The sequence below is a fragment of the Cetorhinus maximus genome, chromosome 2 (genome assembly GCF_964194155.1).
Source record: "Cetorhinus maximus chromosome 2, sCetMax3.hap1.1, whole genome shotgun sequence".
Classification (NCBI taxonomy): Eukaryota; Metazoa; Chordata; class Chondrichthyes; order Lamniformes; family Cetorhinidae; genus Cetorhinus; species Cetorhinus maximus.
This window is the reverse complement of record NC_135880.1, coordinates 89,762,112-89,787,108: the sequence shown is the minus strand read 5'-3', so window position 1 is coordinate 89,787,108 and position 24,997 is coordinate 89,762,112. Positions and strand designations below refer to the sequence as shown.

The following is a 24,997-nucleotide window of genomic DNA, read 5'->3' as shown; positions in this document are numbered from 1 at the left end:
AGTAATTCATGCTTTATATTACTGAAATGTAATTATTAAACTCTTAGTATTGTCTTGCTTTTATAGAATGTAAAATTAATACCAACTGTAAAGCTACATTGATGGGAATTTGCTGCCCAGTGCTTTCTTGTAACTGATCACAATTGACTTGGAGGTTGAAATTTTGTCAAGGGGCTTTCCAAATTATTTGCTGTAACTTTGAAAGAACTTTTAAAGAAAGCTCAAAAAAATAGCAATTACGCTGTTTCTCTGGAGTTTCCTCCATCACAGTTATGGTGGACAAATCAAGATGCTTTGTGTGTAATTTAATGACATTTTTGTTTCATGGCCTGACGATGCTAAGTGCCCATCATTCTGCTTTGAGTTGTTCAACATGACACTTCACAGGTGCATCCTATTTTCTAAATTTTATCTTAAAGGCACAAAATGGTCATACTAATCAAATATAATACATCCATATTAAATATTTATATTGATATACATATCACCACAGTATATATGCAGACACGAATGCCTGTCAAAATTTTACCTGAAATAGTGTGCTTCATAACACCTGTGATTAAGTGGATGCATCAATACGTGACTGAATAGCCAAATCTCTTCGGTTAAAACAAATACCCAATTCTGACAAAGGATCTTCCCATTAGCCTATGTTCTTTTTGATGCTGACCGACCCACTTATACTGCCAATATTTTTGTTTTGCATTTCAGATTTTCTATCACAACAGGAAGTCAATAATCAAATCCCTTTATACATCTATTCTGGGCACATAAATATTGAAAGATGTTTGACATTTTGAAGTATTTTTCTAATTATTTAACTTTAGAAGCACACGGAAATAAAAGTTTGGGTAACTTCCATCATGACTGACCAATCTGCAAATCCAGTTTTAGGGCGTAGGTTGAAAATCAGTCACACAGGTACTGAAAATGTTAACCTCTGGGATGTGACAGCTCACATTTCTCTCTCCCCATCAGAAATAAATCGATCAGGTCCCCGTTTGTAAGGGGCGAGGGCATTTTAAAATCTTTCCTTAGAAAAATGGGAGTCTTCCTCTTCAAGGGTCCAAGCCAGAAGCCCAAAATGATTCCCACACCACTGAGGCTCAACATTACATTCCAAACAAAGATCCAGGTGTGGGAATCCAGGTCCTAGTCAAGTTTGCTACCATTTCAGCAGATTTACAACAGAAATCTGACATGGATTTTTAGGGTCATAATATGTCTGAACACTTCTTTTAATTTGTTCATATCTATCATTATTTCTACAGGACGAGAATTCCCAGTAGCACCACTGAAACAATCACTGCAATTGAGCAGATTGTGACCAGTTTTAGATGGAATATACATCATAAAAATAGGTAAACATTTTTTGACATGTCAACTTTACAAATAACTTAAGCCAGTCTAATGTGGAAGAATTTAGCAAAATATTGGAAATAACAACAAGTGAAATTAATGAGGATTCATATTAATATTTTGAGAACTGCAACGATTGCATAATCTTTTAAAATTGCTTTGCAAAGCAGTACATTGATATGGGAAAGTGGGCAGTCATTCTCTACGCCCCTAATTGCCTCTGGAAGTTTGGGATAAGGTGAGAAAGCAGAGAACAGTAAATCCTGGCATATTATTCTCATAAGCTCCAAGTCAGTCAATTTGATTTACAGTGACAAAAAAAAACTTGCCAGTTGCTTTGGCAGGGGAATGTTTCAAAAACATTCTCTTTAAAATCTATGTGCATTATCTAAAAATGTGCAGAAGGATGTAACTCAATATGTATCAGTATCTTATCTTACTTTTAAGAGTGGACATTCATTTTTTGATAGTGAGGCACTAAAAAGAAACCTATAGTGCTGTACTGGTAAACATATCATCAGTCTCCTTGGGCAAAAGTATTATTTCATATATAGCTCTCCATGCTTCTAGAATCATATAGAACAGGTAATTATACAGATCGGAGTTGGATTTCAAAGAACAAATTTCCAGACATTATTTTCTCCAAGACCAAAATGAGAAAAAGTCTGTTTTGCCTGTTCCTCCTACAAAACATTAACCATTTTTGTTAGATATTACATCCATCAAAATAAGTTAATCACTCAAAGGAAGTTTCTGAAATGTTTGCACCTTTGTTCAAAGAAAATCATTTAAAAGTTGGATAAGCCAATAATAAATATAAGGCTAACTTGTTAACTGATGATCTCACTGACATCAGTGAGCACTGACCATGCCTGAAAATTATTGAATTCTCATTTCCCCTTCTGTGTACCATGTACCCAGACTACAGAAATCGACTGTAGCCAAATTTCTTCTGGTGTAACAAAATGGAACTTAAATATTAATTACTGTACTTGTTTCTTTTTAAACAGCTACATACTGTACTTGCACTGATGTAAAACCTTTAGCATACATAAACAATCCAAGCTCCATGGGAGTGTAATCGAACAAAAATAAATAGAGCTAAAGAAAGAGATATCAGGAGTTGTGATCAAAAGCTTTGTCAAACATGTAGGCTTTTGGTCTTCAAAAAGGCCAAGAGGTTGAAAGGCAAGAAAGATTTACGAAGGGAATTGCAATGTCTGGGGCTTAGATGGCTGAAGGCACTGATTGGCAATGGTGGTGCAAAGGGAGGGGGTTGCACAAGACACCAGAGTCTGAGGAATGGAGAGCTCTCGGGAGAGGATGTGATGGTGGTGATGGGGCACAGGGCTGAATGAAATTGAAAAGATGTGGAAGGTTAAGGACACAAATATAATAATACTTGGTATTTATTGATATTTGTTGAGATAATCAGCAAACGAATGTGTTGGATCTATCCTTAACTTCTGTGGCTTCAACGGTAGTCAGTGGCGTAGTGGTAATGTCACTGGACGAGTAACCCAGGCTAATGTTCTGGGGACATGGGTTCAAATCCCACCACAACGGCTGGTGGAATTTAAATTAAATTAATAAATCTGGAATTGAAAGCTAGTCTCAGGAATGGTGACCATGAAACTATCATTGAGCCTATCTGGTTTATTAATGCCCCTTAGGTAAGGAAATCTGCCATCCTTACGTGACTCCAGACCCACAGCAACTGGCCTCTGAAATGGCCGAGCCCAAGGGCAATTACGGATGGGCAACAAATGCTGCCTTGCCAACAACGCCCACATCCCATGAAAGAATTAAAAAATTATAAATGCTGCAAACAGTAAATCTGTGGAATTGAATATTGCCTGGCTACAATCAAACTTTTGCATTTTAAAGCGAGAAATAATAAAAAAAGTGCCCTTAGAGAAACAGTCATAAAAAAAAATTCAACCAGACATGCCATGTTTGGTCCATCTCCAAAAATGCTTCATTAGTCTAATGGGAAATAGGTGACTGATCAATGTTCATTAAAAATAAGCTCACAACTAGCAACAGAGGAGGGCAAGGCATCAAAAACTAGCAGATAGTAGGAAAGCAGAGCGAGTATTAATCGGTGCACTAAACCACCACAAGGTCAGGAGCTCCCAACTCTTCACAATCTCAGGGGCCAAGTCTTTTCTTAATTTAAACCAATATAATTAGCATCTTCTCTGTGAATGAAAGAGTTGAGAGCTCTAGGTTGGTGTAGTGCAGGAAAAGCACAAATTCATGAAAAGCAAGTTCAACATCACATAGCTCTAGAGAATACATTAAAGCCTAAATCAAAATTCAAGGCAGAAAAAAGTTAAAAAGCAAGCAGAATAGTTCAACAACAAGGTGTCACAGGTCTTTATGCTCCCAATTTGTATTGTTTAAAATCATATCCAAAGAATAAAAAGTCTTTAATCATCAATATGCTCAGAATTCTCAAAATTGCTATTCTGAAAGCAATGTGTACACTTAATTTATGTACAACCATTGTATAATTGCCATGTAACTTAGTGTTTTTAGGGAACAGACCAGGCAGCTCTCGTTAGCTGAACCTATTCCTGTCTGCCTGCAGACTAAAACCACTCACCACATGTTCAACACTTTCTGGCAGCTATACATAAAGGGAAGAAACAAACAGAAACAAAAAGGAATCAAAACCAGAGCCCATAGTGAGGAAACTGCTCTCAAAAATGTAAACCTAACAGCTTTCTTGTTCAGGCTTTAGATCTACACAAGCAACACACAACACACACCAAAGCAATTTGTTTTTAAAAATAACCAAAATTACAGTTCAGCAAGAATGATGGAGCCCATTTTTAACAGGATTCAGAGCCTTTTAGCAAGGAAAATCATCTGACACTTATGTCTTCAGGTACTTCTGGTTTGCAAATGAGGAATTTAGTTCCACTTTCTGCTCAGATCTTAGATTCAAAGCATTTGAATTTGAGAACCTGAGCAATTATACTGATATGACATCCAGGCATCTTTGTTTCTTACTTTGATCCATAAACTGAGAAATACTTAAAATAAGGTCCCTAAAAAAACCTGAAGGACACTTCTTAAGGCATTGTTGTGTGACAAGTACCTTTTTGAAAGTAAGATGGACCAGAGTTACACAACTGACTTTGTTTTACTCAGCACAGTTATATTTTAATTTTAAATGTTAATATAAATCAATTAATGTCAAAAACAAGTTTTTGGATATTCTGTCAATGTACCCTGTTTGCAGATAGTTCAGTTTGTTTTATTTTGGACCCAAGTGATGAGATAATCTATGCAGGTGGTGTTACAACCCATTACTAACAAAGCATCCACAGCACCCCACATTGATGCAAACTGTAGTATAATTTCTCTTTTGACCACTCACTCCCTGCAAATAAAATTAATCACTATGGGAACCTGTATGGGTACTAACTAGGCTTGCCGTTCATGGATTAAGAGGGGCATTCTATGTTCCAGTCTCTTGCCTTATTTTTCCCCCAATATATTAATCACTATTGGTGCTGCTTCCTGCTCTCACCACAAATTGGAAAATTTCATCAACTATGTTTCCGATACCCACTCTTTCATTGCCTTCACATGATCCATCTCTGACTCTTCCCTCCCTGACTTCTCCATTTCCATTTCTGGGGCTAGGCTGTCAACCAATACCTACTGCAAGCCAACTCCTACGACAACCTTGATTATACTTCCTCCCCATCCCACTTTCTGTAAGCACTCTCTTCTATTCTCCCAGTTTCTCCATCTGTGCTGATGATGCCATCTTCCTCACCAGTGCTTCCACTATGCTTTCCTATTTCCTAAACCAAGAACTCCCCTCCACCATGATTGACAGGATCATCAACCTTGTCACCCATTTCCCACACTTATGCTCTCACGTCACCTCCTCCCTGCCAGGATTAACAATAGAGTTCCCCTTATCATCACCTTCTACCCCACCCAGCTCCACTTTTAACAGGTCATCCTCTGCCATTTCCACCACCTCTGGCTTGATGCCACCACCAAATAGCTTTCCCTCCTTTTTCAGCATTGAGAAGGGACCATTCCCTCCCCTGCCGCCTGCTCCACTCTTCTATCAGATCCCAAACCCACTCACTTTTCATTGGTTGCCTCTGGTGCAAGTGCAGATGTAACGCCTACCCTTTCACCTCTTCCCTTCCCACTGTACAGGGCCCCAAATGCACCATCCAGCTGAAACAGCGATTTACTTGTATTTCTTTCAATTCAGTACACTGTATTTGCTTCCCACAATGCTGTCTCTCCTATATTGCAGAAATCAAAGGCAGATTGGGTGATCGCTTTTCTGAGCATCTCTGTTCATTCCACAAGCATGACCCTGAGCATCCAGTCACTTGTGATTTTAATTCTCTGTCCCATTCCCTCTCTGACTTCATGTCCTCAGTGTCCTACACTATTCTAATGAAGCTCAATGGAATCTTGAGGAACAGTGCCTCATCTTTTGATTAGGCACTTGAAAATCTTCGAGAATCAACATTGATTTCGATAACTTCAGATTATAATCTCCACACCTATTTTTTTAGGGCAGCAGGTGCAGGTAATGGTTCTGTTTTTACCAATTATAGCTCCTCAATACACATCTTTTGTTTCTTTTTATGTCCCATTACCATCTCCTTTTACCTTGCACCATCATCCCTTTCATCATTTAATCACTCCTACCTTCCACCCTATCCCTTTTGTTTTTTCCTCCCCTGTTCCTCCCCGCCTCTGTACTTGCTTAAAAGCTGTTACATCGCTAACTTCTTCCAGTTCTGACGAAAGGTCATCGACCGGAAACGTTAACTTTGTTTCTCTCTCCACAGATCCTGCCTGACCTGCTGAGTATTTCCAGCATTTTCTGTTTTTATTTCAGATTTCCAGAATCCGCAGAATTTTGCTTTTGTTGTAGTGTAATTGGCCTAGAAGACAATTGAAAAATACAAGTTCCACAGAAATGGATTTGTTGCATATTGACAAGCTACAACTTCAAAGACTAGGAGATATTACAGTTGTTTCAGAAGAGAGACTGGGAAGAAGTTTTATAAAGATCTTTGGAATTCTTTTCATAGACTATTCCAATTTACAGAAGCAATGCTTAAGCAACTGTATTTTGTGAAAATACAGCAAATTACATGAAGTAAAACATGTACATACTTTGTTTCATCCATAACTTCCACTTCAGCTGGAGCTGTGATTGGTGCATTGGAGTGTCCTGCTGTTGGATCATCTGTATTCAGTTCCCCATTTGTTGAACTAACCACCTGAAAAGCAAGTAAAGCCAGCAGGATTGATCAAAATGGTACAGTCATTTACTTAGTCATCTTTTCTAAAATGAGCCCAATTTTAAACAGCCCTAAGTGTTAATATTTAATTTCTGACAAGCAATTTATCTCTTGAAACACAATATTGTAAAAAAAAAACACAACCACTGATTTAATTTACTATCAAATTTCTGTTGCTTTCTTCACTTTTTTAAATCCATCTGTTACACTGATGAGAAAAAGAGCAAGATCATGGAGCCTACTTCAAATCCTGACAGTCAAAGGCACAACGGACTGAAAGAAAGAGGAACCACCAACATTTGGTAAAAAAAAAGGCAAGGTAATTATTTAAACATTAATACTCGGTCTACTTAGTGTGTTGTCCTTTAGAGGTTGTCGATGAACATGCTTAGCCAAGTTACACCCTGTTTGGCGTTGCACCAGAGATTGATCCTGTCACATCAAACTTGAGATCTTGTCATTAGATCAACTGGAAATTAAGTGGTTAAAATAATTTTTCTGGCTAAGCTGTTTAATGTTCCAAAATTGTAGATGCAAGCAGAAGGAACATAAAAGACGAGGGATTTTAAGCTTGTCAGCATCACACTCCAAGAGCTGAAAACTAACAAACCCAGGGAAACAGGACTGTTGCTCAGTAGGATTTTATCTTTCCAATAAATGCCATATTAGTTGTCAGAATTTGCACATTATTGTTGCACAAAGTTATATTAAAGAAAAGTTAAAACATCTTGAGAAAAACTGAGATTGCATTTTATATGTCGTAGAGACTTGAGGTTTAAAAATTTGTTAGGAAAAAAACATTCCAATGCAAGACTCAGCTGCCACAAGTAAGAAAACACAATGGTTTTAAACCTAGTTATCAAATAAAATATAAACTGGCCCAAAGCCTCAACATCCAATTAATCATTTGTAGATTGTTTCAAAAAATTTATGTTGAAATGAATTAAAACCTCCCCGCTAGTCATCCCCTGTGAAATTCAATTCTCCACCAAGCTCACACAAAGGTCCTGTTCCTGCATGTAACATTGGACATCACACTCCTTCCTCTCACCACCCCAACCATACAAATCTTTTGTTCAGGTCAATTTACTAGACATGTAAGGAAAAAGTAGAGGGGGAAATGGTAAGGTGCTATTTTCTGCTAATTAATTAATAAATCAGTCAACTGCGACCAGCTACTTTTTAAAAATTAAAATATGCAGTTGTCAAGTGGATTCAGAAAAACAAACAATTGGTGTGCAAAAAAAACTGTTGGCATTTACTACTTATGTATAAAAACCAAGTCATAGTGGGGAGAGTTTTGACCATAAAAAGTAGTTTTCAAGTAAGAAAACTGTATTGATGGCAGGCAAAGTCATCTGACTTATCTACATAGCTTAAAGTATTCACACTACTCAGGTGGAGAAAACGATAAGAGAGTGAGAAATCTAAAACAATTTACACAAGGGGGTCACTCAGTAGCAGCAATCATCAAACGAGCTTAATACTGGGGAAAGGTTGCATTTTACTTCTAAAATTTAATCTAATCGCTATTTTAGAGACATGGTTAAAAGGTGACCAAGGTTGGGAAATAAATATTCCAGGGTGCATAACATGTTGAAAGACAAACAAATTGAAAAAAGAGAAGGGGTAGACCTAATCAGAAAGGATGACATAAAGACCTAAATGAGAAAGGGTCTTGGCTCAGAAAATCAGGAAGTAGAATCAGTATGGGTGGGGATTAGGAACAGCAAGGGTTGGAAAATGCAGGTGGGAGTAATTTGTAGGCCCCCTAACAGTACACCATTGGGCAGAACATTAAGGAAGAAATTATTGGGGCTTGTAACAAAGGCAATGTAATAGTTGTGGGAGATTTCAATCTTCATATAGACTGGAACAATCAAATTGGCAAAGGTGATCTGGAAGGTGAGATGAGCAATATGTTGTGGAACTAACTAGGGATAAAGCTACTTTAGATCTAGTACTGTGCAAGGAAGCAGGGTTAATAAGTGACCTCAGTAAAAGATCCACTGGGAAATAATGATCAAACACAATTAAATTCCATATTAAATTTGAAATGACACACTTCAATCACGAACAAGAATCAAGCTTAAACAATGCCAATTACACAGGTAAAAAGGGAGAGCTGGGCAAGGTCGATTGGATAAATAGACTGAAAGGTATAGTGGTACATAAACAAGTGGGAAACATGTAAAGAAACAATTCAAAATTTTCAACAAAAATCCATTCCACTGAAAAACAAAAACTCAGCAAGAAGGATTTATCTGTGGCTTACTCAACAGGGTAAGGATTAAAAGAAGAAGTTTATATTGTTGCAAAGAATATTAAGTAAGCCAGAGGATTGGGAGTGTTTTAGAAACCAGCAGAAGGCCACCAAAAAGGTTGCTAAAAAGGAAAAAGAAATAGAATGAGATTAAACTAATCTGGAACATAAAAACACATTGTAAAAGCTTTTACAAGTATATAAAAAGGAAGAGGGTAGCTAAAGTAAATGTTGGTCCCTTAGAAGCAGGGAATAGGAGAAAGTACCATGGGGAACCGAGGAAACAAAAGACATTGGAAAAATACTGGGTGTCTGTCTTCACTCAAGTTATATCCCAGAAATAGAGGGTGACCTAGCTGCTAAAAAGTGAAGAAATGAAGGAGTTAATACCAGCAAGGCAAAAGTACTGGAGAAATTAAGGGGACTAAATTTTAACAAATCCCCAGGACCTGATGGCCTATATTCTAGGGTTCTAAAAGAGATAGTGCATACATTATCTCTGCCCCTATGATTTTATGAAATTCCTTAGGTTCTGGGATGGTCCCAGCAGATTGAAAATGAGCAAACGTAACAATGCTATTCAAGAAAGGAGGGAGAGAAAACAGGGAATGACAGGCCAGTTATCCTGACATCAGTCACCGGCAAAGTGCTGAAATCTATTATTAAGGAAGTCTTAACAATGCACTTAGAAAAACATAGTATTAGAACAAGTTAACATGGTTTTATGAAAGGGAAATCCTATTTGAAAAAGCTATTAGAATCTTTTTGAGGATGTAACAAGTAGATTATATAAAGGGCAACTACTAGATGAAGTATACTTGGACTTCCAAAAGGCATTCGATAAGGTCCCCACAAAAGGTTAAGACACAAAATAAGGGCTTTGGGGTTGGGCGCTCAATTATTAGCGTGGACAAAGGATTGGTTAATGGACAGGAAGCAGTGAGTGGGGATAAATGGGTATTTTCAAGTTGGCGGCTGTGACTAGGGCCAGGATATTGAGGTCGGTGAGCGGGGGGTGGGGCCCGCTCGCCGACGCAGGATAATGTTGGGTGGAACACCCGTCACCCCGCCTCATTTCAATTTTCAGGGCGGCGGGGGTGCAGCCGAATCAGCTGTGCGCCCGCCGACCTGTCAACGGCCAATTGAAACCATTTAAAAAGTAATTGAGCTAGTTAATGGGCCTGCCCGTCCAACCTTAGGGTTGGTGGGCAGGCCGGGAGCCCTGGCCGGCTTCAGAAAAAGCACAAAACCTCACCCACGGGCGGGATGAGGTTTCATGTAGGTTTTTAAAAAATTTATTAAAAGTTTGAATGAAAGTGACGGACAGTGTCACATGAGGGGACATGTCAGGGAAATTTTAATTTTGTGCATTGACCATTTTTGAATTTGGCGCCGATCTCCCTGAGGCAGCACTTAGCCTCAGGGAGATGAGTGCGCTCTTTTGCGCACATGCGCATGCACTAAAGAGTGCACTCCTGGCTGAGGGAATCCCCTCCCCCTCCGCCACCCATACAGAGAGTGCATAGCGCTTCCTGGCAGACGTCACACTGGGCAGGCCTTAATTGGCCTGCCCACATAAAATGGCGGCGCACCCCCCCGATTGGGGGCACCAATTGGAGGCGCGCCTGCGCGTGCTTGCTCCTGCACTCCCCCCTCCCCCCGGGGGGGGGGGGGATTCTTCCCTAGGAGTTCCACAAAGGTCAGTGCTAGGTCTCAGCTATTTTCACCCAAGTCATGAATACAGATTGTAGAGGTAGAGAGTAATGTCTAAGCTTGCTGATGATACAAAGCTAGGTGGAAATGCAAGCTGGGAGGAGAACACAAAGAGATTGCAAAGAGATATAGGCAGGTTAAGTGAGTGGGCAACAAGCCAGTAGATGGCATATAATGTGGGGGATTGTGAGGTTATTCACTTTGGTTGTAAGAATATAAAAACAGAATATTTTTCAAAAGGTGTGAAATTTGTAAATGTTGATGTTCAGAGAGACTTGGGCGTACTCGTACAAGGAATTTGTTTTTGTTTTAGTGCAGCTCTGTCTAGCCCCCCATGAGGACCCAGTCTCCAAGCCTCCCACCAGCATCTCATGAAAATGTCAGCTATATTTGACTTCTGCTATGTCACTCAGCTACTACATAATGAAAGACAGCTAATAAAAAAACTGAGAAGTTATGTCATAAGGCAATGCGTTCAGTTTCATGTATATGCGACACTTAGTAGGGAATGGGAGTCAGCCATGACTCAGTGGGAGCACGCTTGCTATCGAGGCAGGAGGTCATAAGTTCAAGCCTCACTCTTGAGACTTGGCCACATTAAGTATGCCGACACTTCAGTGTAGTACTGACTGAATGCTGCACTGTTAGAGATGTCACCTTTTGGATGACATATTGAACTGTGGTCCAGCCTGTCAGCGATGGGCGTAAAGATCCCATGACACTATTCCAAGAAGAGCAGGAAACTCTTTCCAGTTATCAACAGTCACAGATTGCAACTCTTTCGAGTACAATCACAGTTCTTGGTTTCCGGGAGTGGGACATGAACCCACAACCCTCTGATTCAAAGGCGAGGGTGCTATGAACTGAGCCACAGCAGGAAAGGTGTACTGGCCACATGTATCCCTCAATTAATATGTAAAAAAAAAATGGGCCGCTCATTTATTCTGTAGCTGTTTGTGGGATCTTGTGCACAAACTAGTTACCAAAGGCATTGGAGGGAGTGCAGGAAAGATTCATGAGCATGGTCCCAGGGATGAGGAACTTCAGTTATGAAGATAGATTGGAGAAATTAGCACAGTTATCCTTGGAGAAAAGAAGGCTGAGAGGGAATTTGATAGAAATATTCAAAATGAGGGGACTGGACAGAGCCGACAGGGAGAAACCGTTCCCACTCGTGAAAGGATAGAGAACGAGAGGCACAGATTTAAGTGATTGGCAAAAGGAACAAAAGCAATATGAGAAAAAGCTTTCTCAATCAGCAAGCAGTTAAGCTCGGGAATTCAGTGCCTGAGAGTGTGGTGGAGGTAGGTTCAATCGAAGCATTTAAAAGGGAACTGGACTGCTATCTGAAAAAGAAGAATGCCAAGGGTTACGGGGGGAAGGTGGGAGAAGGCACTAAGTGAATTGATCATATGGAGAACCAGTGCAGACACTATGGGCGAATGGTCTCTTTCTGCGCTGTAATAATTTTGAGAGCTTCCTGCAATACAAGTGCCACGTATTAAAAGTAAGTTATTGGCTGTAAAACACGTTGCGGCTCATTTTCCTGTTAAACAATTCCTACGGTGCTCCTTGCTTCCTCTTGAGAATATTTCTGCTTGTGACAAGAACATAGTGAGTTCCTTTATGGGAATTGAATAAATTATGCTAAACCACACCTTTTTGTTAAAATATATTTATTCTTTCTTGGGATGTGAGTGTTGCTGGCAAGACCAGCATTTATTGCCAATCCCTAATTACCCTTGAGTAGGTACAGGAAAATGGGTTTTTGCAAACATCAATAAATTTCATATTTATGCAAATGATGCTGGCAGGGGAGAGACAGAGAGATAGAGAGAGAGAAGAGAACGAGTGACCAGGAGAAGAGAACGTGTGAGAAAGGAGAGTGAATGAAAGGAGAGTGAGTAGCGAGTGACTGACAGAGAGAGCGAACGACAGAGAGAGAGAGGAGGGCGAACGACAGAGAGCGAGAGAGATAGAGGAGGGCGAACGACAGAGAGAGAGGAGGGCGAACGACAGAGAGCGAGAGAGATAGAGGAGGGCGAACGACAGAGAGAGAGGAGGGCGAACGACAGAGAGAGAGGGCGAACGACAGAGAGAGAGGAGGGCGAACGACAGAGAGAGAGGAGGGCGAACGACAGAGAGAGAGGAGGGCGAACGACAGAGAGAGAGGAGGGCGAACGACAGAGAGAGAGGAGGGCGAACGACAGAGAGAGAGGAGGGCGAACGACAGAGAGAGAGGAGGGCGAACGACAGAGAGAGAGGAGGGCGAACGACAGAGAGAGAGGAGGGCGAACGACAGAGAGAGAGGAGGGCGAACGACAGAGAGAGAGGAGGGCGAACGACAGAGAGAGAGAGAGAGATAGAGGAGGGCGAACGACAGAGAGAGAGAGAGATAGAGGAGGGCGAACGACAGAGAGAGAGAGATAGAGGAGGGCGAATGACAGAGAGAGAGAGAGAGATAGAGGAGGGCGAACGACAGAGAGAGAAAGAGATAGAGGAGGGCGAACGACAGAGAGAGAGAGATAGAGGAGGGCGAATGACAGAGAGAGAGAGAGAGATAGAGGAGGGCGAACGACAGAGAGAGAGGAGGGCGAACGACAGAGAGCGAGAGAGATAGAGGAGGGCGAACGACAGAGAGAGAGGAGGGCGAACGACAGAGAGAGAGGGCGAACGACAGAGAGAGAGGAGGGCGAACGACAGAGAGAGAGGAGGGCGAACGACAGAGAGAGAGGAGGGCGAACGACAGAGAGAGAGGAGGGCGAACGACAGAGAGAGAGGAGGGCGAACGACAGAGAGAGAGGAGGGCGAACGACAGAGAGAGAGGAGGGCGAACGACAGAGAGAGAGGAGGGCGAACGACAGAGAGAGAGGAGGGCGAACGACAGAGAGAGAGAGAGAGATAGAGGAGGGCGAACGACAGAGAGAGAGAGAGATAGAGGAGGGCGAACGACAGAGAGAGAGAGATAGAGGAGGGCGAATGACAGAGAGAGAGAGAGAGATAGAGGAGGGCGAACGACAGAGAGAGAAAGAGATAGAGGAGGGCGAACGACAGAGAGAGAGAGATAGAGGAGGGCGAATGACAGAGAGAGAGAGAGAGATAGAGGAGGGCGAACGACAGAGAGAGAGAGAGATAGAGGAGGGCGAACGACAGAGAGAGAGATAGAGGAGGGCGAACGACAGAGAGAGAGAGATAGAGGAGGGCGAACGACAGAGAGAGAGAGAGAGATAGAGGAGGGCGAACGACAGAGAGAGAGAGAGATAGAGGAGGGCGAACGACAGAGAGAGAGAGAGAGAGATAGAGGAGGGCGAACGACAGAAAGAGATAGAGGAGGGCGAACGACAGAGAGAGAGAGAGATAGAGGAGGGCGAACGACAGAGAGAGAGAGGAGGGCGAACGACAGAGAGAGAGAGAGAAAGGAGGGCGAACGACAGAGAGAGAGAGAGAAAGGAGGGCGAACGACAGAGAGAGATAGAGAGGAGGGCGAACGACAGAGGGAGATGGGCAAAGAGATAAAAAGAGAAAGGGAGAGATTGAGAAAGACGGGAGCAACAGATTGAGAGAGAGAGAGATTGAGAGAGAGAGAGAGAGAGACAGGGAGAGTGAGGGGAGCGAGAAAGTGACCGAGACACAAAGAGGAGAGCGAATGACAGAGAGGGGGGGAAGAGAGGGAGAGAGAGAGAGAGAGGAGAGTGAGTGAGAGGAGAGAGAAAGAGCGAGTGACAGAGAGAATGAGCAAGACAGCACGCGAGAGAGAGTGAGTGACAGAGACAGAGGGAAAGAGAGCGAGGAGATTAACAGAGAGAAGATAGGGAGGGACAGAGAGAGAGGATAGGGAGGGACAGAGAGAGAGGAGAGCGAGTGACAGAGAGAGGGAGAGAGAGGTGGGCAAATGAAGAGAGAGAGAGAGAGAGAGAGGGGGGGGGGAGGGGGGGGGGAGATTGAATGACAGAAAGAGAACAAGCAAGAGAGGAGGGTAAATGAGAGAGGAAAGTGAGTGACCAAGAGAGAGAGAAAGGCGAGTGACCGAGAGAGACAGAGATAGGAGAGCAAGTGACCAACAGAGAGAGGGAGAGCGTGTGACCAAGAGAGGGAGAGAGAGAGAGAGAGAGAGAGAGAGAGAGCGCGCGAGTGACCGAGGAGAGAGAGAGAGAGCACGAGTGTCCGAAGAGAGAGAGAGCGCGCGAGTGACCGAGGAGAGAGAGAGAGAGCACGAGTGTCCGAGGAGAGAGAGAGAGCGCGAGTGACCGAGGAGAGAGAGCGCGAGTGACCGAGGAGAGAGAGAGCGCGAGTGACCGAGGAGAGAGAGAGAGCGCGAGTGACCGAGGAGAGAGAGAGAGCGCGAGTGACCGAGGAGAGAGAGAGAGCGCGCGCGAATGACCGAGGAGAGAGAGAGAGACCGCGCGAGTGACCGGGGAGAGAGAGAGAGCGCGAGTGACCGAGGGGAGAGAGAGAGAGAGAGAGCGCGAGTGACCGAGGGGAGAGAGAGAGAGAGAGAGCGCGAGTGACCGAGGGGAGAGAGAGAGCGCGAGTGACCGAGGAGAGAGAGAGCGCGCGAGTGACCGAGGAGAGAGAGAGCGCGCGAGTGACCGAGGAGAGAGAGAGCGCGCGAGTGACCGAGGAGAGAGAGAGCGCGCGAGTGACCGAGGAGAGAGAGAGCGCGCGAGTGACCGAGGAGAGAGAGAGCGCGCGAGTGACCGAGGAGAGAGAGAGCGCGCGAGTGACCGAGGAGAGAGAGAGCGCGCGAGTGACCGAGGAGAGAGAGAGCGCGCGAGTGACCGAGGAGAGAGAGAGCGCGCGAGTGACCGAGGAGAGAGAGAGCGCGCGAGTGACCGAGGAGAGAGAGAGAGCGCGCGAGTGACCGAGGAGAGAGAGAGCGCGCGAGTGACCGAGGAGAGAGAGAGCGCGCGAGTGACCGAGGAGAGAGAGAGCGCGCGAGTGACCGAGGAGAGAGAGAGCGCGCGAGTGACCGAGGAGAGAGAGAGCGCGCGAGTGACCGAGGAGAGAGAGAGCGCGCGAGTGACCGAGGAGAGAGAGAGCGCGCGAGTGACCGAGGAGAGAGAGAGCGCGCGAGTGACCGAGGAGAGAGAGAGAGAGTGTGACCGAGGAGAGAGAGAGAGAGAGTGACCGAGGAGAGAGAGAGAGAGAGAGAGAGCGCGAGTGACCGAGGGGAGAGAGAGAGAGTGCGAGTGACCGAGGAGAGAGAGAGAGAGAGCGCGAGTGACCGAGGAGAGGAGAGAGAGTGAGTGAGTGACTGAGAGAGAGAGAGCGCGCGAGTGACTGAGGAGAGAGAGAGAGCGAGCGCGAGTGACTGAGGAGAGAGAGTGCGCGAGTGACCGAGCAGAGAGAAAGCGCGCGAGTGACTGAGGAGAGAGAGAGAGGAGAGAGAGCGAGCGTGAGTGACTGAGGAGAGAGAGAGAGCGCGAGTGAGAGAAAGCGCGAGTGACCGAGGAGAGAGAGAGCGTGAGTGACCGAGGAGAGCGAGTGACCGAGAGCGAGTGACCGAGAGAGTGCGAGCGACCGAGAGAGCGCGAGTGACCGAGAGAGAGCGAGTGACCAAGAGAGAGCGAGTGACCGAGAGAGAGCGAGACAGACAGACAGACAGAGAGCGCGAGTGACCGAGAGACGGACAGACAGAGAGGGAGAGTGTGAGTGTGATGGAGTGAGTGAGTGAGTGTGAGAGAGAGGGTGTGAGTGTGATGGAGTGAGAGAGAGAAAGAGAGAGAGAGTGAGAGTGATGGAGTGAGAAAGAGTTTGATGGAGTGAGAGAGTGTGAGTGTGATGGAGTGAGAGAGTGTGATGGAATGAGAGATATATATAGAGAGAGAGAGAGAGGGGGAGGGAGAGAGGGTGTGAGCAGAGCAAGTGACAGGGAGGAGAGCAAGTGACAGAGAAAGGTAGGCGAGTGAGAGAGAGAGAGAGAGCGAGAGAGAGAGACAGAGGAAGGCGGTGACAGAGAGAAAGAGAGGAAGGCAAATGACCAGAGAGAGGTGAGTGAGTGACAGAGAGAGGAGAGTGAGTGACAGAGAGGAGAGTGAGTGACAGAGAGACAGACAGATAGAGAGAGAGAGAGAGAGAGAGAGAGAGAGAGAGAGAGCGAGCGAGAGAACGGGGACGGCAAGTGAGGGAGCAAGCAAATAAAAGGAACACATCCTCTTTTGGACTGAATGAACATAGTGGAACCATTCTAAGCTGCTCATACAACTTTCTAGATCCAAGACATGATCAACACACATTGCCAGATTGAAGAGACAATGGCAAAATCACCTAACTTCCAGGTTACGTAATCCAATACGAATGCAAGTTTGGTCAAATTCAAGCCCGCTCCAAGTCTCGTCACAAACTTAGAACATTCAAACAGAGAATAGGGTGGCAATAATGAAAAGTGCAACACCTCACTACAGGGATTGAGTTAAGGCACATTATACAGGCAACTTGAATCTGCAGCTGATCATATTCCATCTGATCTTGAAATGGAAAACTGTCTGTTCTACAGCAATGACAAAAAGCATGAAGGGCACAAAATGTGATCAAAAAGAAAAGGACTGTTTATCAAATTTAAACCATTCCACATTCAATTCTGTAAATTTGCTGGAATATTGGAACGCCTGAAATAAGTAGCACAGGAGTAAACCTCCAACTCATGAAAAGGTTCTGTTCTAGGATAGAACAGATACTCATGAGAGCTCCATTCTTCATTCTGCTTAAAGGAAAATCCATTTGCCAGGGGAAAGTAAGGAAGAAAAGGGTGATATTGTCTCCTCACAGGCAATATAAGTCATATTTAATTTGATGGGTTACAAAATTAAAATAGTCTTTACAAAGAAAACAAATGCTAGAATAAGTATCTTGTCAGAATAGGTTATTAATAATGATCTATTGGATTTAAACTTCAAACCTTTTTCCTTGCACTAGCAAATTTACCTCAGCACATACCTGTATTTTATTTATACCATAATTTTCTTGAAAGATTAAAATGTATTATACACTCACTGGAAAAAAAAAACTTTATTACCACAAGAAGGTAATGGGAATGGGTAACACCACGGGGAAAATTCATGAAAGACCATCAGTAGACCCATGACATATTGTGAAGTTACCATGCTTCACAGAAAATTTACAATTTGTGTTAAACCATGCTTCAATGTAGAAAAACGCCCCAAGGTGCCCGATACAAGTAAGATCATAAAAAAATTTATGCTGAGCCGAAGAGATACCGAGAGAGATGATTAAAATGTTGGTGAAAGAATGGGTTTTAAGAAGGCTGTTAAAGGAGGAGGGGGTAATGGAGAGATAGGGTGCAGAGAGCTGAAGGCACTGCTGTGAGTTCCCCAACCCCACAGGTTTAAAGTTCTTATCCTAATATTTAAATTACTTCATGGTCTCATCTATGCAACCTCCTCCAGCCCTACACCCAAATCCTAGAGAACTCTAATCCCTTGTGCATTTCCACAACTCTTCACCCCATCATTAGCAGCTTTGGCATCAGCCACCTAGGCTTCATACTCTAGGATTCCCTGCTCAAGACTCTCCACCACCCCACTTTGTTCTCTTCATGTAAAACACTATTCAAAAAATCCACCTCTTTGACCAAATTTTTGCTCAAAATTTCTTTATATTTCCTTTGGTTTAGTGTCATATTTTGTATATGTCATTGTGAAATGCCATGGAACATCTTTCTATATTAAAGGCACAATATAAATGCAAATTATAATAGTTGGTGAATTAATCCAAGTGGATTAACCAGTAACTACAAAAGAAACAAACCACTGACCCATTAACATTTGCATTCATTGGCATTTAAACTTGTGAATATTCGAGTGTAAACTCTGTTTCACCATGTTAAGTGATGAGATATGCTACTGTTGCTTATTTAAAATCTACGGAAGTGCAAAAAAGGACAAAATTTCTCTTGACAGATCACACAGATGCTGGAAATACTGTCTGTTTCTATAGCAATACAAACAGTTGCAGTCAACAGCATTACATTTTAAAGCAATTTCAATCCCATTCTTCATGAATTTGTGATGCAACTATTTAAAAACAGTATTGGGCAAAGCAACAGATCTGCAATTTTATACTGCCATGACTGTTTCTGCACTCCACACATAACAGATGCACGCATTCAATATGAAGGGGATGCATGCACGCACTAATCATTCCAGTGACATTCATGCTCAACACTAGCTCAGAAGAAAATATCCAGCAACTTCTCATGCACCTGGGAATTAATATTGGGTTCAGTGGTCCAGAAGTGGAAGTGCTGGGGTAATAGTAATTATTTTCTACCCCTATGTATCACTGATGCACTATATCTATTATGACAAAATTTATTAGATATCTCAGCGTCAGAACATTTTAATCATTGTGTATTGACATATATAGTTACAGATATCAGATATTTATACATGCACACAAACATACATATGTGGCATTGTATTTAGGTCTTAACATCTCACTGAATAAAAATAAAATCCTCATACGCCCTCCGATTCTTTTGTTAATTATCTTAAATCCGTACCCTCTAGAATTCGACCATCCTGGCAATGGAAACAGTTTCTCCTTATTTACTCTGCCAAAGCCCAATATGATTTTGAACATTACAATCTCAGCTTTTCCAGGCTCTATTCTCTCCACATAACTACAATTCCTCACCCTGGTACTGAGTGTTCCATATGAAATGGGTTAGAGAGCAAGAAGCTCTTTGGACCAAGTACCCAGGCCCAATGTTTTGCCTCCACTGGAAGGACAGTGCAATTACATGACCAGTTTATATAGGGAGATTTCAATCCAAGTGCAGACAAGAAGATTGATATAGAAAAGTTGGATAAATGCATGAGACTGTAAGATTTATAAAAATTCGAAGTTGTTCTTTATTTTTGCCCCGGAAGTCATCCTGTGCTGTGTATCTTCTCCATGCAAGTCAACGTGAAGACCCCAGGCGTCTGATATTGCTGCCATATAATCAATAATATGAGCTCAAGGTGGCAACTCCTTCATTGTGTGCAAACTACTAGACTTCACTCAACGCTTCATCATGACGGCATTGGCATCTCAACTTCTGGAAATCATCAGGCCTGAATAGACATTTTTCCATTCTATTGCACAGCACAGAGTTTAAATATATTGCACCATGCAAACCCTCATCTTAATTTTTGACAACTTGAATTCTGCCTGTTGCATATATTAAAAATGACAACTATCAATTGGATAATTAGATGCAAGGCTAACTGCATCATAGGAATCCTCCAAAACATTCGGTTAAACAACATTCAAAATTAAATTCTCTTTCTACAGCATGATAAAAACAAATCAAAGCCAATTTAATGCTGTCTGGTGCAATACATTTAAACAGGTTACACTGGTTAAAAGTGACTGTAAACGCCTCTATATATGCCTGATATGATTATTGCAGGTATCAGCACATACATTTGAACATAAATTAATGCTGCTGTTGTGGATTTTACAGACAGGGTTGAAAGGCCTCAGACTGGTTTAACAAAGGTCTACTTTGTAACAATTCAGAAATGAATGTTTTGATATTTAATGTCAGGGAGAGAGCAAATAAAAGTTATTATAAGCTTTTGATATAAATATATGAAGACAGTAACATATGTTATACACACACCACACACAAAATGATTTTTTTTGCTGCAGGTACAGAAGGATGCAACAATATGCAAGATTCCTGGATTAGTCATACCAGCATGCAGGGTGAGAGGGAAAGAAGCAGAAAATACCTGTACAGAACCACCATGTCTGTCAGCTGCCAGGTGAGCTCTCAAGTGCTGGGGGTTGGTCTGCTGAGTGTCCCAAGCTCCCCTGTGGTCTGCTGACTGCCATTTTTATTTTACAAAGCATGCATGGAACAGGAAGGAAGGAAAAAAAATCCCAACAACTCATTAAAAACCTCATGCTGTGGGAAGATTAAAACAAACTTAAGACACTTAAAATTGTACAAAAAAACCCCACAAAAATCAAAAACAGACAAACTAAAACAGAATGATTGTATAGCTTGGCATAATACTAACATTCATGCATTATGAACTGATGATCACAATATTCAATAACTTCTGATTTTTGCTGTAATACCTGTAACTTAACATCCTAGTCACTTTACTGATTGGTCAAATACTAATTTAGTGTTCATTAAAATTAACTCTTACAACTGGGAATATCTCAAGACTGAGGGAAGTTATTGCAGATATTGGATAAGAACAGGGTCAGCCTTGATTATGATGCTTTCCTGGCCTTTTTAAAGGCTGTAAACCTAATAACTATGAAACTTTCCAGCAACTGCAATTTCACCGTGTAACATTTGTCAGTGGTGGCTCATCAATGGAATTAAACCGTATCTGCTCATTTCCATAGTACAAACACCATCTGACTTGACAAACTGAAATTAATTGTATGGTCTCATCAACAATGGACAAAGAAAATGACAGGTAAATTACCTGTCGCGGCTAAAACAGCATAATTAGAATTGACTGAAAAGTAGCCGGTATTTTCAGAGGAAAGCTTATTACAGTACTGAATCATAGTTTCCGTGGGTGTGATAAGGGATTATTATCACCTTTTATAGGACTGGGTGGAAAAGAACTGAAAACCATCACTGATGAGATATTTTATATTTGTCAGAAGGGAACATCATCCTGCACTTAAACTCCAGTAGGTGATAAGGAAGGGGGTGCACTCATTTTGGTGAGGCACCTTAGCTATGCTCTTCTGGACTGGAAACCCATCAACAACAGACTGCTCTGTACAAGATTTCAGGCATGTCACTTAAAATTGACCATCGCAGGTGAGCAAAGTGATGAAGTTAAAGATAGCTATTAAAATGTTCATATTGTCTTTTTGCAATATCCAGGCTTCTTGTGACATTGGCATCATCAGTGATCATGAACTGTACGTTGATACTATGGAAACCAACTTTTAAATTTGAGAAAGAAGGTAGTACAGAGATCAAAAGGTAACATACATGCTGAAAAAAGACAGAATCAATATTGTTAGATTCAAAAGACCCGACTTCCAAAGTGGAATTTAAGTTGCAGCAAAGATGGACAATACATTTGGCAATATAGAAGGTGCTTGCACTTTCATTAAGAAATATCGTGATGGCTGAGCTGGTATTGTGATATATGAAAGACAAGAATGATGAGTGGCTTAGTACTAACACATGGCATGCAAATACTGAAAGGGAAAGGCCAAGTTGAATCAGCACAACACATCTGATCGCAATGATAGCAAGTGGAGGAAAGAAAAATGCTAAGAAAAGACAAGCCAGTTAATTGCTCAATATGTAAAGATAAAACAAATTTCATTGTCAAACAAGCTGAAAAAGCAGAAAGGGTTGCAGTAAGGGGAAAAATGATGAGACATTTCAGAATGGAAAGAAACTTGCAATAGATATTAAATACCACAGTGAAGGTCCTATCAGAAATAAGTATGGTTCTCTTATCACTAAGCTGGAAGATGTAAAAAGCAGATGAAGAAAGAATTTTCACAAATTCCTCAACAGATCATTTCAAGACAGTAGAATCAACTAATTCCATCGAACTGGATGCTAATTTTGATTAAATTAGATGCGCCATGGCTAACTTAAAGAACAAATCATCTGAAGTGGATCAGATTTATGCAGAATTAAGTGGAGATGGGAATTTGATTACCATCCTATGTTCATTTAATTCAGTATGGGGCACAAAGACGCAGCACCAAGAGTTTGGGCAAAAAGTCATCATTGTCAAGAAGGGGGACAGAAACAATAGCAACAACTGGTGTGGTGTCAGATTATTATCTGTCCTTGGTAAATTGTTTGGTACCATTATCCTCAATAGATTTAAAGTGGCAACTAAATGTGCAACTGCTGACCCCAGAGAACATTGAGGAGCTCAAGAGGGATTACAAAGGTTGGAGAACCGTGAAACCCCTCTTTGAGTCCCTGACACACTGGTGGGAAGCGATCAAGGGAAGCATCAAGAGGTTTTTCATCCTCAAAGGCACCCAGAAAGCTAGAAAGGAACAGAGGGAAATGTCCCGACTCCAGAAAAAGATGCAGAATCTGCTCCGGCTGCGGTCGATGGGGGTCGATGTCAAGGAGGAGCTCCAAGAGGTGAAGGGCCAGCAAGCCTCGCACTTTGCCTCGGAGGCCTCCAAGATCATCTTCCGTTCCAGAGTCCGCTCCGTGGAGCAGGATGAGACGTGCTCACGTTTCTTCTTCCAAAAGGTACACAGAGAGCGCTCTGTGATCAGCAGCCTGAAGGAAGAAGACGGCTCAGTAAAGTCATCACGGTCCGACATTCTGAGGATCAGCAAATCCTTTTATGCCGGACTGTATGACGTGAAGCCCACGGACAGCACGGCCTCCCAGTCCTTCCTGTCCTCTATCACGGAGGTCTTAGACCACAGTACGCGGGAGAGCCTAGACAAACCGCTAACTCCTGATGAACTGACTAAGGCCCTTGAGTCCTTCGAGAAGAATAAAACTCCCGGAAGCGACGGCTTGCCGGCGGAGTTGTATTCGGCTCTGTGGGACTTGATCGGCCCAGACCTGCTAGGAGTGTACGAGAGTATGCTCCTGGCCGGTAGTATGTCAGAATCCATGAGGAAAGGCATCATCACCCTCATCTACAAGCACAAGGGGGAAAGGGAGGAAATTAGAAATTGGCGACCCATTTCACTGTTGAATATGGACTATAAGATTCTGTCCAATGTCATCGCCAATCGGGTCAAATCCGCTCTGGAATTGGTGATTCACCCTGACCAGACCTGCTCTGTGCCAGGCAGGAAGATCTCTGACAGCCTGGCGCTGCTCAGGGATACGATTGCCTATGTACAGGACAGGGGTGTGGATACCTGCCTCATCAGCTTGGATCAGGAGAAGGCCTTTGACAGAATATCGCACACCTACATGGGGGATGTGCTCTCCAAAATGGGGTTTGGGGAGGGAATTCGAAATTGGATCCAACTGCTCTACACTAACATCAGTAGCGCAGTCTCAATCAATGGGTGGGAAACAGATAGCTTTCCGATTAAATCTGGAGTCAGGCAGGGCTGTCCTCTCTCGCCTGTCCTTTTCGTGTGTTGCATAGAACCCTTTGCCGAGTCCATCAGGAAGGATCCGGGCATAAGAGGAGTGACGATCCCAGGCAGTGGAGGCACTCAGGTAAAAGCCTCCCTGTACATGGACGACGTCGCCGTCTTCTGCTCGGATCCGCTGTCGGTGCGCAGACTGATGCACATCTGCGACCAGTTCGAACTGGCCTCGGGAGCCAAGGTAAATCGTGGGAAGAGCGAGGCCATGTTCTTTGGGAACTGGGCTGACCGATCCTTTGTCCCCTTCACTGTCAGGGCTGACGGCCTGAAGGTGCTGGGGATATGGTTCGGAGGGACCGGGGCATGCGTTAGAAACTGGAAGGAGCGAGTGGCTATGGTGAAAAGGAAACTGGGCATGTGGGAGCGACGCTCCCTCTCCATTGCGGGTAAGAACCTGGTCATCAGGTGTGAGGTACTCTCGCTGTTGTTGTACGTGGCGCAGGTCTGGCCCATTCCAGACTCCTGCGCGATGGCGATCACTCGAGCCATCTTCCGCTTTATCTGGAGGTCGAAAATGGATCGTGTCCGCAGGGACGCGATGTACAAGCCTCTAGATAAAGGGGGAAAAAACGTGCCCAACATCGCCCTCATACTGATGGCCACCTTTGTGTGTGGCTGCATCAAGCGGTGCGTAGACCCTCAGTACGCAAAATTTATGCAGAAAAACACCTTTGACCACAAGTCCATCAGGCAGTGGTCAGCACGTAACGTCCTAGAGGCCCTGAGGGAAAAGGAGAGGGTGGACCCTGTGGGATGGTTCCCCGAGCAGACTGTCAAAGTCATTTGGCAGAACGCCTCATCGCCAGAACTTTCCAACAAGCACCAAGACGTAGCTTGGCTGGTGGTGAGAAAGGCCCTCCCCGTTAGATCCTTCCTACACGCCAGGAGGCTCACCCCCTCTGCACGTTGCCCTCGAGGTGGCTGTGGTGGGGAAGAGACCGTTGTTCACCTCCTGGTGGATTGTGCCTTTGCAAAGAAAGTCTGGAGAGAGATGCAGTGGTTGCTGTCGAGGTTCATCCCGAGCAGTTCTGTGACACAGGACTCTGTGCTCTACGGGCTGTTCCCAGGGACACACACCGAGACAAACATCAACTGCAGCTGGAGGATCATCAACTCGGTGAAAGAGGCGCTTTGGTCTGCCCGAAACTTGTTGGTCTTCCAGCACAAAGAGTTGTCCCCGACCGATTGTTGCGGACTGGCACAATCCAAAGTCCAGGACTACGTGCTGAGGGACGCACTAAAGCTTGGGGCAGCTGCCGCAAAGGCGCAA

At 43.4% G+C, this 24,997-nt stretch overlaps 1 protein-coding gene across 2 annotated transcripts in view; it reads right to left on the bottom strand.

Moving 5' to 3' along the window:
- LOC144695841 (casein kinase I) overlaps nt 1–24,997 on the bottom strand; it is a 296,518-nt gene that overhangs the window by 24,962 nt on the left and 246,559 nt on the right. The window contains exons 11-13 of one of the 2 annotated variants that reach the window (XM_078566871.1): nt 20,376–20,471; nt 6,532–6,638; nt 3,968–3,991 (exon numbers count right to left, since the gene is read on the bottom strand). In XM_078566871.1, coding sequence (XP_078422997.1) covers nt 3,968–3,991; nt 6,532–6,638; nt 20,376–20,471 — 227 coding nt within the window. The remainder of the gene's footprint in view (nt 1–3,967; nt 3,992–6,531; nt 6,639–20,375; nt 20,472–24,997) is intronic. The other variant, XM_078566880.1, reaches the window with a different exon arrangement.